Here is a 12,779-nt window from a genome sequence, read left to right as displayed (position 1 = left end):
CTACAAAAAAACAAATTTAGGAATCTAGTTTTTGACGACGATGTGTGCTCACAATCTATATGCGCGTATGCTCAATTTAGCTCGCTATTGTCAAATACAAAAAAGATTCCCCTAATATAGCAGCCCGCTTTGACTTGATTTTTTTGAAAGGCGGAAAACAAACAAGATCAAGCACAGAAGGCACTCCTTGCGCATTAAGCAGGAATCCTATTGAACTGTCAGACTTGGAAACATTTTGTGAGAAGCAGATTCCAACATTGTGGTACATATCGGTAAAATTTCGATTCACTTGGGTGGACGTTCTTAACAAAAATATCGAAGGGTGTGTCTCACAGTCAAACTGCATAGAAAACTAGGAAAAGCTATTTGCGATTAGTAAATGCCTATTGTGAGCAACTATTAGGAGTGAAGAGAAACACAAACAAAATCAGGGAAATTTGTTGTCAAAAGGGTTTGCGCGCTAGAAAGCGAGCGTCTTCGCCGAACTTTGTAATGAAGCTGCATCGATGAAGCATTTAAGAAAAACAGTTAATAAAACCATAGAAGGACTTTTGCATTTCGTGTTAAGGCGTTGCTCCTTCAAAGCCACTTCGAGAGAGCAGCAAAAAGTTTCTCATCCGATGGAGTAGCACCAGATGATTACCAAAAATATAGAGATTTTAAAACTCTTTACTCTTTGCAAGACGAATCTCGGCTGCAATTTCTAGATTACAGCTCCGAAACGTACCATTTTGATGAGCCAACTGTATTTGGCTAAATCGAAGCTTTCCCATTTTGTCTGCTGCATATTTATCCAAAATGTACCCGGAACACCTCTCACACTCATCTAACTGCGGAGATTCTGATCAATCTAAAGAAGCAATTACAAACATAACAAAGCTAGTAAGTTCGGCCAGCAGAAGACGGCACCCTGTTTGCGTGGCACCAGTTTTCTGCAGTCCTTCTTTGACTACTGTAAAGAAAGGAAATTGAGGTGTTCGTCCTATAACTGCGGGCGAGAGCTTGCGACGTTTTGTTGCAAAAAGCATTCCAAACAAACCCAATTGGAGTTGGCCGAACTGTTTTCGTCTGAAAAACATGGTGTAAGAGTCAAAGGCGTAGCCGAAACTATCAAACACGCATCCAAAATTACTTTTGACAAAAGGCAGTGTTCACAAAATGCAGGATTATTACAATTTGAAATTAAAAACGCCCTTGATAGCAATAAAAGAAGTCAAAATTTTAAAGCAGCTGTTACCTTAATGCCGAGTCTTGCATCACTTGCCTTTTTTGCTACTCACTGAACTCATCTTTATTGCAGCAGCAATTCTGTAACTAGTCAATCCGGAGTGCAAAAAGGAGATCTTTTTGTCCAGCGTGTTTTCCCCGACCGTGTGGCCCATAATTGAACAGATTGAAAAAAACAATCTTCTCCATCACTGTTGGTACCTTGACGATGGTATTACTGCTGAAACAGACATCAAACTAATTGAGGCTTTGGATATATTGAATGTCTCGGGAGAAACTTGAGGATTAGAACTCAGAGGATTAGACAAATGTCAGGTATGTTAAAAAAAACTCTGAACCAGCTTGAAAACAGAAACAGTAGAGAAGGATTTGAAGAACTGGATGCTGCGGTTGGGTCCCCCAGAACCTTTGCTTCTTCGTTACAGAAGCGTGATCAACAGATTGAAAAACTACTGGAGAGCTTGGAGTATATAAACGACCCACGGTGATCTCGTGGTATTCCACGTAGTTGCTTGGGTGCACGAAAAATGGTATATTAACTACGCTGTGTCAAACCATCGGAGGAAGCCCTAAAAAATTTGAGGAGTTTGACTCTCTTCAAAGGAAAAATTTCGAGAATATTTTTGGTACAGTCTTCTCCAATGGGTCATGACATCAAGCTTGTTTGCCTATCAATAAGACTGTAATTGGAGTCAGACGTGCGTCTGAGCAGATAAAAGCAGCCTGTATTGGTTCGGCTTCGCAGTCTGCTACTTTGGTAAATTTTTCAAATGTTCAAAATCCGACAGCAGACCACAGCTATAGCAAAATGGTTGATGAATTATACGTATTGTCAATATCGCAGCTTACACAGAGCAAAATACAGGAAGTCTTCGGTGAAGTCGCTCTCAAAAAATTAATTGAGAACCAAACATCCGATAGGGAAAAAGCTCGCTTATTGTCACACTCTGCCTCAATCAGGAGCCTGGTTTTCAACAGCTCCTGTACCGGCTCTCGGCCTCCACCTCTTCCCCAACGAGTTTCGTGCAGCTGTGAAGTACAGACGCTCCGAATTCTGAAAGAGAAAGGAATTGTTCCGAGTGTAAAACAGGATCAATAGATACACTCAGTGATCATGCTGTTGCATGCCATGGCCGGAGCGATATAATTTCGCTGCACGAGCGGCTAAAGGGTAAAATTTCTTCTGATTGCAGCGCTGTTAAACTGTCGCCAGTTAGCGAGCAGAAGAACTGATACCAGAAACAAACTATCCACCTGGAGATGTGTATTTACCATGTTGATCTGCTGGACAGCCAGTAGCTCAGGGTGTAACCATTACCTCCCACTACAAACCAGTACTATTTCAAATGCAGTGAGGACGTCTGGTTTCGCCCTGAGAGCCGCCGAAGAAAAAAAGTTTGAGCAGTATTCCCAACAGTGCGCCAACATTGGTGTTCAATTCATTCCCATGGCTTTTGAATCATTTGTTGGTTTCGCTGAAATGGTGAGAAAGACATTGAAGTGAATGACTCTACTCACTGACAACACATTTGTGAACCTAGCTGATTTGTCAGTTGCTTGCAGTAGGCTTGCTCTATCGGTTTCAGTTACACTAATGCGAGGAAACGCTATAATGCTGATAGCAAGAAGTGCAGACCTGTGAACCAGTAGCAAGAGCTGGATACGTGATGCCAAAGGCGGGAGAAGCTGCCTTGATCTTTTACCGCCCAACGAGAGGGGGTAGTGCCCAAAATTAATAATAGCTCGCCCAAAGTGAGGAGATAAATAGAAGCTGAATAGATCGAGGGATATTTTTGCAGAGTGATTGCTTCAAATTTGAGGGTGAACTACTATGTAACACAATAGGAGGGGACTTAATTTTTTAATTAAATCTTCTTGACTAATCAATTGGGATCTAAATTATCTAACAAACTCCTAAAGAGTAATGATATTCTTAAATGCTAATTACCAATATGTAATGATGTTATTGATGTTATGCAATTAGTAATTTGAAGGGTTGTTGCGCTTTTATATACCGAATATTTTGTTTTATTTCTGCTCTTTTATTGGAAGATCTATTATTTTTTTCTGCTCTACTAACAATTGGAAGTACATATCCTGGGCATGAGCGGTTGAAAGTGGAAATTTTTCTAAGAAATGCGCTGATTTAATGTGCTGAAATTATGTCAGAAATGAGCTAAAATTGTGACAGAATTATGCTCAATGTGCGGACAGTTTTGCTTTAGACGTTGAATGCGCTGAATAGAAATATTTTCAGTACTTATCAACTCTATTGTTTCGAAATTTTAGCGCGAATTTTGTAGTAACTACTGGCTAAAAGCAGGTATTGGTCAGTAAACAATGATTGCCATTTTGTGGTTGTTGCCTATAGGAACAAATGATGATACCTGTACAATTTTTTTTATTTATTTAAAAAAACGAAGAGATCTCAACAAGGGCTGAGAAGATTTGTAAAAAAATTGGTGTTCTAACCCGGTGATGATGACATGGCACAAACCGCTAGCTGCGTTAATAGACCCAACAATAGCCATATATAATGTCCCACTGGTCAAATCACCAACCAGAAACGAATTTCTGACTATTAACAGATTGCAAAATAAGCCCAAAAATACAGTTATTGGAATCGCGTAATTTGTAATCAGTCGTGTTAAAAATTGATAATCAATTGTTGAATCTCGTGGGACATAATCTTCAAATAATGCTGTTGAGTTCATTATATTTGGCTCTAATAAATCTCGTTTGGAAAATTTACTCCTTTGTTTTCAGCAAGTCATTGTTTTGAAGATTATCTGTAAAATTTACTTTGTTCGGGAAAATGAAAGCAAATACCAAAATTTATTTTGAATAGAACAAACAGTTCCAAATTTTGCAGAAAAAAGTTGAAAAATTCGTTTTATTTATTGGAAATAAAAATCAAATCAATTTTAGCAAAAATGAGCTGTTTTAAAAATAGACAATCTACAATAATTATAGTTAACTGTGATTTAATTTTAAAATACTTAAACTTCAATCATGCTTTAAACTTGTAGCCGCTGTTAATATTGATAATTTGATGATGTTTCTCTATCTTTTTTATCAACGATGAAACCGCCGGAAGTCAATTGTCTAGACTTTAGAAAATCATTTAATATCAATTAGGGAGAGTGAACAAATCGTAGCCCACTTCAAAGTTAGTTCAAGTGATTTTTTGTTGCTTCTAATTGGTATTATTCATTTGCTACCCTTATGCTTTAAAATAGAGATGAGTTTAAAAGAAAAGTAAGATCGAATAAACGTTGATAAGAGTAAAAAAAAATTTGACCCTATAAATAAATGATGTTTTTTCTTTATTTTTTAAGAAAGTGGACACGTTCCCATAAGACAACTGGCAAAAGTGGAAACTGTGGTTGACAGCGGTGACGTCTCGATTGAGCTGCGGATGGAGATATTGGAAAATCTTGCAAGATTCTGTCAGAATCCTGCAAGAGGAGGCATCGTTGTTTAAGATTTTCTGACAGAATCTTACAAGATAAACATTTGTCTTATAAAAGGCTTACAAGATTAACATTTGCCTTACAAGAGTTTCTCAATCGAGATGTCACCGCTGTCAAGCACAGTTTCCACTTTTGCCGTTTGTCTTATGGGAACGTGTCCACTTTCTTAAAAAAATAAAGAAAAAACATCATTTAGTTATAGGGTCAAATTTTTGTTTACTCTTATCAACGTTTATTTGAACTTACTTTTCTTTTAAACTCATCTCTATTTTAAAGCATAAGGGTAGCAAAGGCAACCAATCATTTTGTAGATTAACAGGGCATAAAAAATTGGAGATGACTGACGTGACGAAAAGCAGGATGTATATTTTGTTCAATAGTGTGGAACTTAAAATTCAGTAAATATGTTTTTTGGAAATTAAATTCATACCCGATAGTAATTCTTCAGATTGAATGTAATCAGAAATTTTCCATTTAACGACAATCAATTCAGCAACCTGTTATTGAAGAAAGCATAATGAAAAAATGAAAACTAAACTACGATGATTTAACTCATACTTTTGGCAGCTTCACTTTTTTGGTAGAAAATAAAAAATAAAAAGAAACGCTTTCGTGCTTAGGCAATAAAAAATGCATTTGTCATCTTGAAACGCAATTTTCAAATAATGTACTTGTTAAGAAAATCTCTCAACGATGCGCAACTTTTTCTCAAGTTTTCAGTGCATTAAGTCAAGAAAAAATTGCACAAAAGAACCAATGAGAGTGGAGCTCAACCGGAACGAATGTGCAAGAATCTTACAAGATAGCCATTCATCTTGTAATATCTTAAAAGATAACTAACCATTTTTTATAAAATTTTTGTCAGAACTTATAAGATAACCATCTTTTATAAGACTTTTGCAATGTCTCTTGAAAACCTTTACTCTCCCTGTCTTTTTTTGTAAAACCCCCAAAAATATGCCGCGAATATTTCTCTGATTTTGAGGAGCAAACGTTTTGTTTATCATATGAAAAAATTTTTAAAAACGCGTAGGACGAATGTTAATATTTTGAGAGTTTTGTTCACATTAGATATCTGTAGTTTTTCGATTTAGTAATGATATAAATTTAAAATGAGCAAATTTCGTAGTCACTCCAAAACAATTAGAAAAGACATCAAATATAGCTCTTTGCTTATAAAATACACGTCAACTCCTTCAAACGCAGTATTTTAATATTTACTTTGTCTTTCTTTTGTGCTGTTTCAATTTAAAAAGCTGTGACAGCACAATTGGCGAGGCTATAACCTGATGCTCTTCCTGAGAAAACTTATCAGTTGGCATTAGACAGAAAATATGCTGTCTTTGGTAGAATAAATTAACCTTAAGTTGAGTAATCGAAACTTCTTCATGCGCTAAATTTCTTATCGATATACTACGACGGGCTTATGAATAGAAGAAAAAACACGTTAGATTGTTAGCATTGCATTTATTCCCTTTTAGTGTTTTGCAAATGAGATAGTTAAACAAAAAAATTGTTCGCCGTTGTTCAAACTGCTGGTGGAATTTCAGAAAAAAAAACAGATTTACGATCAGTATGCATACTCTTTAGCTAGATATTATGTTGAGATATAAATTGAAATGAAAATAGTTCGAAGAGAACTTAAATATAGAACAGCATTTCTCCAAGAACATTGACAAGAAATCTGCAGCTCAACCTGAAGAACCGAATAAGTTCTTTTTCTGTCGATTTTTTTCATGATTTCAAAGGACATCTGAGAATCAAACCAAAAAAAATACAAAACTGGTGTTTGCAGGGTTTATAGTTTCTCACTATGAAAAATATTAAAATTAGTACAAAAATTTTTGGTTATATTTTTTTCTTTATTAAATGTTGTCACAAATGAAAATTATCAAAAAGACTCCTGCTTCTAGTGACCTATTTATTAAGAGGAGACGTGATATCATCTTTGAGCAGAGATTTTCAGATCTAACTATCAAGAAAATTGTCACTTATTTTGTATGCCTTTTCAATTAATCTACATTAGTTGATTTTCTGAAACCTAGTTGTTTTGAATACGTGGCTGAAGCTACTTTTGCATGCAACACATAGCTCTCATCAACATCAAAAGTTGCTTAAAGGAAACTGACGTTGAAAATCATCGCAAAAAGAAATTGAATCACGATATGAATCAGTTTTTTCCTGTACGCTTATTTTCTATTTGGGAATTATTTGAATTGTATGGAGATACGTCCGGTTTAAAGGTTAACCCTTTTTAAATATTAACAGTATTTTTACAAAAACTGATTTGCGTTGTCAGTTTTGTCGCTAAATTGATAGCTATCAAGCCGTTAATTTGTTGAGTAAATTATCAATCTTACTTTTGTTTTAAAATCAAACGCAGATTTAACTTCAGTTCGTTAACTGCAGATTTAAATACAATATTTTTCTGGTAATCAATAAAAACTATCTGTCTCCTTTTCCAATTTTTATTAATTGATCACATTATTTGATTACGAATTTGCGAAACGAAATGTTTAAAATTCATTGCGGTTTCTGCCCAGGCTTAGACCTGAACTTATCAAATGATTATTCTTGACAAAAAAACTTCGAAGGGACCGTGTACACTGCTTATTTCTGCTCGATTTTTTACGGACTCAATTTTTGACGATAATTTTTCCCCTCGAACTGAATTATTATGCTCGAATATTGCTCGAATAAATTTTTCACGCTGAATTTCTTAAAATATTCAAATTACGATGTGAGCAAAAGTCTTTTCATGAGTCTATATTTTTTCGTTGAAAAATTTTAATTGCAGTTTTATTGTTCAATAAAGCTTATAACATAGGGAGCATGTGTGTTTTTGGTCTGTTATAAATCCAAAAAACTGCCAATCAATCAAAAGTGTTTGTGGTTTAACAAAAACTTGGCATTACATCTTTTTTGAAATGAAAACAATTAGGTTTTTTTAATTACAATTAAGTTAATTTCATTTAACATGGCAACATAGTCCAGCTGCGATAAGTGCTTTATCCTAAAAATTACAGAAAAGTTGTTAGCTATTTGTCATCTGCTTTATAAGTTGGACTGATATGATGCATAACTCTTATTCTTGATCCATTGTTGCTTCATTTTGTACGGAAAAGTTATTGAAATTTATGAAATATCTTAAAAACGGACTTATGAAAAGACATTTGCTCGACCTACGAAACGACCATACTCGACTAATAGAAGTGCCCATTAGCTCGCTCCACTATTTGAAGTGTTTTTGTGACGCTTGAAAAGACCGGTCTGACCCAAAAAGCTCAAGAAGAGACCATGCCTTACCAAACACGCTTAAAAAAATTTCATCAATTTCAAATAGGAAGTTCTACTGTGTAATTTTTGTCAATAAAGGCTTTCCCTGCTAGACTTTATGAGTCCATTTAATAAGTGGAAGTCTAAACCCGGGATGTTCGAAGAACTCTTTTGAATATTAACGGATGAGCATATGATAAGTCAATAAAAAAGTTTATTCAGTTTACGATTGTTCATTAGAAGTTCACAAGCTGCTTCAGACTTTTATAGGCTGAAAAATCAGCAATAGACTTTCAAATCATTTTGTATGAAGAAGAAAATTAGTTGCTGGCACTGCGCGGAAATCTTCAAAACTTGGAAAAGACGTTTAAGAGAAACAGGAATTGATCGTTCAGTTGATTGTTGCACAGCATTTTCTTATCCACATAAAGCAACAATTTTTTCCAAAAAATTATGGCATTTTTGTGCCAAAAGGCTCCTGATTAGCTACTCTGTTTCACGAGAATTTTCTACTATATAAATTTTTACGAAGGTATTTTGCTGATAATCCCATGCTAATCCTCCTTTTGTTGTTTCTATTTGTTTAAAATTTTGTAAGATGTTCCAACAATAGCCGCTTGCTCTGTTGGAATACTCATATTTTTAATTGGCAAAGTGTGATTTGGGTTTTTTGTTCCTATAGTTGCTGAAAAAGAAAGTATCTCCTAAAAGATGTTATCAGGTTGCCTGATAGTAGCTCAGCTCATAAAACAACGTTTTCCATAAATGAGGACTTAAAACGCTCGGGAAAATATATTTTTTTGTATTACCTGAAAAATACAATTAGCATTGATTGCCGTTTATGATCAATTTTTTGTGGCCAATTTTTTTTTGAAATCGGGTTTTTGTTTTACCGAGAGTCATGACTTCCCGAAAGTTTTTAGCACTGAAACAACTGCGGAAGTGAATTTTGACACAAATTTATTCTGAAAACCCGGAGTTTCGAGTTAACTAAATTCAAACTTTTGACCTCTGTTTCTCGGGATTTGATCCCAGATCTTGGGAACCTGGCCGAAAATACCCGACAGGTATGTGCGGGCGCATAATCATGTACAAATGGGTGTTATCAATCAAAAATTATTGGGCAGCTTCTCCTAATAGTAGGAACAGTAACTTCTCATGGTCCATAGTTTACAGTTCATTTCTTGTACAAAAATACAACATTGCTATGATTTTCACAACTCAGTTTGATTGAAAATACGATCAGAGTCAGTTCATAGCTTACAAACAGTCTGAAAAAACCATGATTCAGTGCTGCGTCAAACTGTTCAGAGCTCCGAAAGCTGTCATTTTCTACATTTTTCAATTATCTAAATTGTTGCGAAAGCGGAAGTCAGGTGGAGTATCTGGTGAGATTGGGCTGAGTCCTATTGACGACCGTCTAGTGGACCAATCAGAATCGGATTCAAATTCTTCACACACCCACGGCTGGTCGCCACAAATTACCGCAAATTTAAACCATTCATAACTTATAACTGATTCTAGTTCGGTGCTAGATATAATGTAGGGTTCGCGACCCTCTTGAAAAGGGAAGATGTATTGGGTTTGGTGTCTGATGTGACCTTGAATTATCAAACTTCCTGGGCCGAATCCAATTTGGAGGATTACGTTGGAGCAGATTGATTGTTCGTAGACTGCCTGAAATCGATAAGACCCTTTATATTAAGCATCGACTAAGGTTACGCGCTATTTTGGAAATATAGTTAATGTTCCAGAAAAGTTTTTTTTTCCAAAAAGGACATGAATTTCGTTTTAGATTGCTCCAATGAGTTTCAACGGTTTTTAAGTTAAATTAAGGCAATTGCTGCAATACAAACTAGCAACTTTTAAACTTGAAATTTTGTGCGCATGAAATTGTTCTGAGAGCAACTTAGCAATTTTTTCTAAATTCAGACAGCTGGTTGGATCAAGCTGACCTCTGATTGCACTTTGTTTGCCTGATGCTATGACGATCATTTCAGCGAGCCAAAACTGGATACACTTTTCTAAGAAACATGGCACATCTTGTTTCACTGTTTCAAGTTCTTCGCAAGTTGTTTTATATTTTACTAGAAGTCTCAAGATCATGCATGTCTGATCAACATGAATCGATGATCTGATCATTGTGCGAAGTCGCCTCTTTCCCTGAACCAAAAATACCTCTGGTCAGGCTCAATTTTTACCGCTGTCCAGACATCCGTGCGCTCATGAGGCTACCGAGAGTCTTGTTTTTGACCCTTATTATTTTAACTACCCCACCTGAACCAAAAATACCTCTGGTCAAGCTCAATTTTTACCGCTGTCCAGACATCCGTGCGCTCATGAGGCTACCGAGAGTCTTGTTTTTGACCCTTATTATTTTAGCTACCCCACCTGAACCAAAATTACCTCTGGTCAGGCTCAATTTTTATCGCTGGCCAGACATCCGTGCGCTCATGAGGCTACCGAGAGTCTTGTTTTTGACCCTTATTAATTTAACTACACCCCTTAATTTTACCCAAATGTATTAACCGTTTTATTAATTAACACTGTATTAATTTAACCCTACATAGTTTCACACCGATTTTAAGATTCCGATATTTGTGTCTGAATCAAATATAATAAATATAATAATAATTCCCCTTGTGTGCTCAACGAAAATCTGATCGGAGATCGGAAGTCTTTTTGAAGTAATTTCTGTTTAAGCAATTTCTACCAACATAGATCCAGTTGAGATTCTTGTTGGCTGACGAGAAATCTGTCACCTTCCAGTAGTAATCCTGAGCTGAGAGACCCGCTTTTTCTTGACCCTCTCTAGTGAATTTTATCACTTGGAAGTCACAACAGGAACCTTTAACACAAAACATCAGATGTCAATAGAAAACAATTGGCTAGATCTTTTAGTATAATAGTTCTTTTGTCACCATACCCCCTCCTTGATAGGCCATTTTTTAAAACACTCTCGGGCAAATTCACCCAATTTTTTTTCTGGTAAATAATCACACATTTTTTAAAATCTTTTTAATCCTATGATAAATATAAGAGCAAATCTGCCATTATTTGTGCCCAATATCGAAACATAAGTGCAATAATATACAGTTTTGATTAAAAGAGCTTTTTAAATTTTTTTTATCTATTATTAACCGAATTTGGGTTAAATCTTTGTCCGGGACGTGATGCCGTTTTTTTTCGGATCAAAACTGTTTTCGACTTCCCTAATTTCCGCAGGTAAGAGATTTCTCAACTAAGCTATAGAGCTGTGGACAAGGATCAAAAGGAAAATTGCTAAATGGTCCCAACTTTTTGTGATATTTTACAACCCGGATTGGGCTCCCAGTGAACCTCATCGATGGATCATGGATATTTCAGAAACCCAGGGATGTTTCATAGGTTTCTCATAACTCCAGCACTTGTTTATAGTTTTTTCATAATTCCATAGATGCTTCATAATTATTGACTCATAGTAAAAATTTGCGTAACCTCTGTCGAATGAGTCGAGGGAGAAGAAATTGAAGCTAGTGTAGACTGGTTCAATGAGGGATTTGAATTGTCTCTGTTCTCCAGCCGAAAAACGGCGACGCCTCAATGGTCTCATGACGTCATAAAAATACCCCAGCAGACAGAAGTGTTCGCTGAAATTAACAATTCTTCGAATTGAAACAGAAAACGTATATCGGTCCCAGTGGACACCATGTTGGCCGATAGGTCGTCTAGCCGAAAACTCTAAATTGAGAAATTAGTCAACAGTTAAGGTAAAATGTACCCAGCTTAAAATATACCTAGTTTGTCGAACTCGCCTCTCATCAGACTTAATGTAACTGGGATATCCGGGAAGATTTAGGGTCCAACAGAACTTGTACTTTTGGACGAAAAAAGCAAATAAGCAATTGAATGGTTCTTATCAGAAATAACCCTAGTGGTCGATGAAACCAAAAATTTGCAAGAATCTTGCAAGGCAATCTTGCAAGTGAATGCATACCGGTACCAAAATTCTTGCAAGATTCTTGCAAGATTTTCGATTCACTTGCAAGAATCTTGCAAACTTATCCATTCATCCTGCAAGATTCTTGCAAGCTTTTCGATTCATCTTGCAAGATTACTAGCAAGATGAATTGAAAAGCTTGCAAGAACCTTGCAATTTTTTCGATCCAAATGCTGGGGGGCCAACGGAGAAACGGTGCAGATTTTTGCAGCAGTAAACTTGTCTTAGCTTTTGCATGAGCCTTTTTAGCTTCTTTGAAGACTAGAGCCTGAGCATTACTGAGCTCCATAAGGAGCGCACCTGACCTAGCCACCAAAAAAACAAAGACCCTAAATAGCTAAGACTAATACGAGAAGGGGTCACAAACAAGGGCGGGGGGTTATCGCGCTGAAGAAAGAAACAGAAATGTACCGGGATTATTGGTTACTAAGAGCTCGAGCGCATCAGTATCCCAGGCATCATAATGTTAGTAATGTGTAATAGCTAAAGCAAAAATCGCTAATAATCAAATAAGTTTATGGTTTTGGATAATTTAAAACAAAAAATCTGCATTTAATTGTTATATATCTTTTTTGGTTGATATATATTTATGTCAATGGATTATAAGCACCAATGGAAAATCTATTGTTTAATGATAGAGCTAGGAGCTAAACAGGCAAAGAGCCGAATGACCAAAATGAGAATCAAAGCCAAAAGTTTAAAATTGACTAAACTTTGATTAAATGCTTGAGTTTTACTGCTAGATTTGTTTCAAGTTTGCAGTGAAATTTAAATCCATATACCAATATAACAAGGGTTTTTACTGGCCAATAGAAATTTCGAAA

The 12,779-nt window shown here is 35.8% G+C and overlaps 1 protein-coding gene across 1 annotated transcript in view; it reads right to left on the bottom strand.

The window, feature by feature from the left end:
• Window positions 1–9,254: 9,254 nt before the first annotated feature.
• Window positions 9,255–12,779, bottom strand: part of LOC142346063 (uncharacterized) — a 42,786-nt gene continuing 39,261 nt past the window's right edge. Inside the window, exons 2-4 of the mRNA XM_075398556.1 lie at window positions 11,454–11,605; window positions 10,694–10,824; window positions 9,255–9,653 (exon numbers count right to left, since the gene is read on the bottom strand). Of these exons, the coding sequence (XP_075254671.1) occupies window positions 9,318–9,653; window positions 10,694–10,824; window positions 11,454–11,568 (582 nt within the window). The 5' untranslated portion in view covers window positions 11,569–11,605 and the 3' untranslated portion in view covers window positions 9,255–9,317. The remainder of the gene's footprint in view (window positions 9,654–10,693; window positions 10,825–11,453; window positions 11,606–12,779) is intronic.

This window comes from Convolutriloba macropyga, chromosome 9, assembly GCF_964194025.1.
Source record: "Convolutriloba macropyga chromosome 9, txConMacr16.3, whole genome shotgun sequence".
Lineage (NCBI taxonomy): Eukaryota > Metazoa > Xenacoelomorpha > Acoela > Convolutidae > Convolutriloba > Convolutriloba macropyga.
The sequence above is the reverse complement of the archived record's forward strand: the minus strand, read 5'-3'. Positions and strand labels throughout refer to the sequence as shown.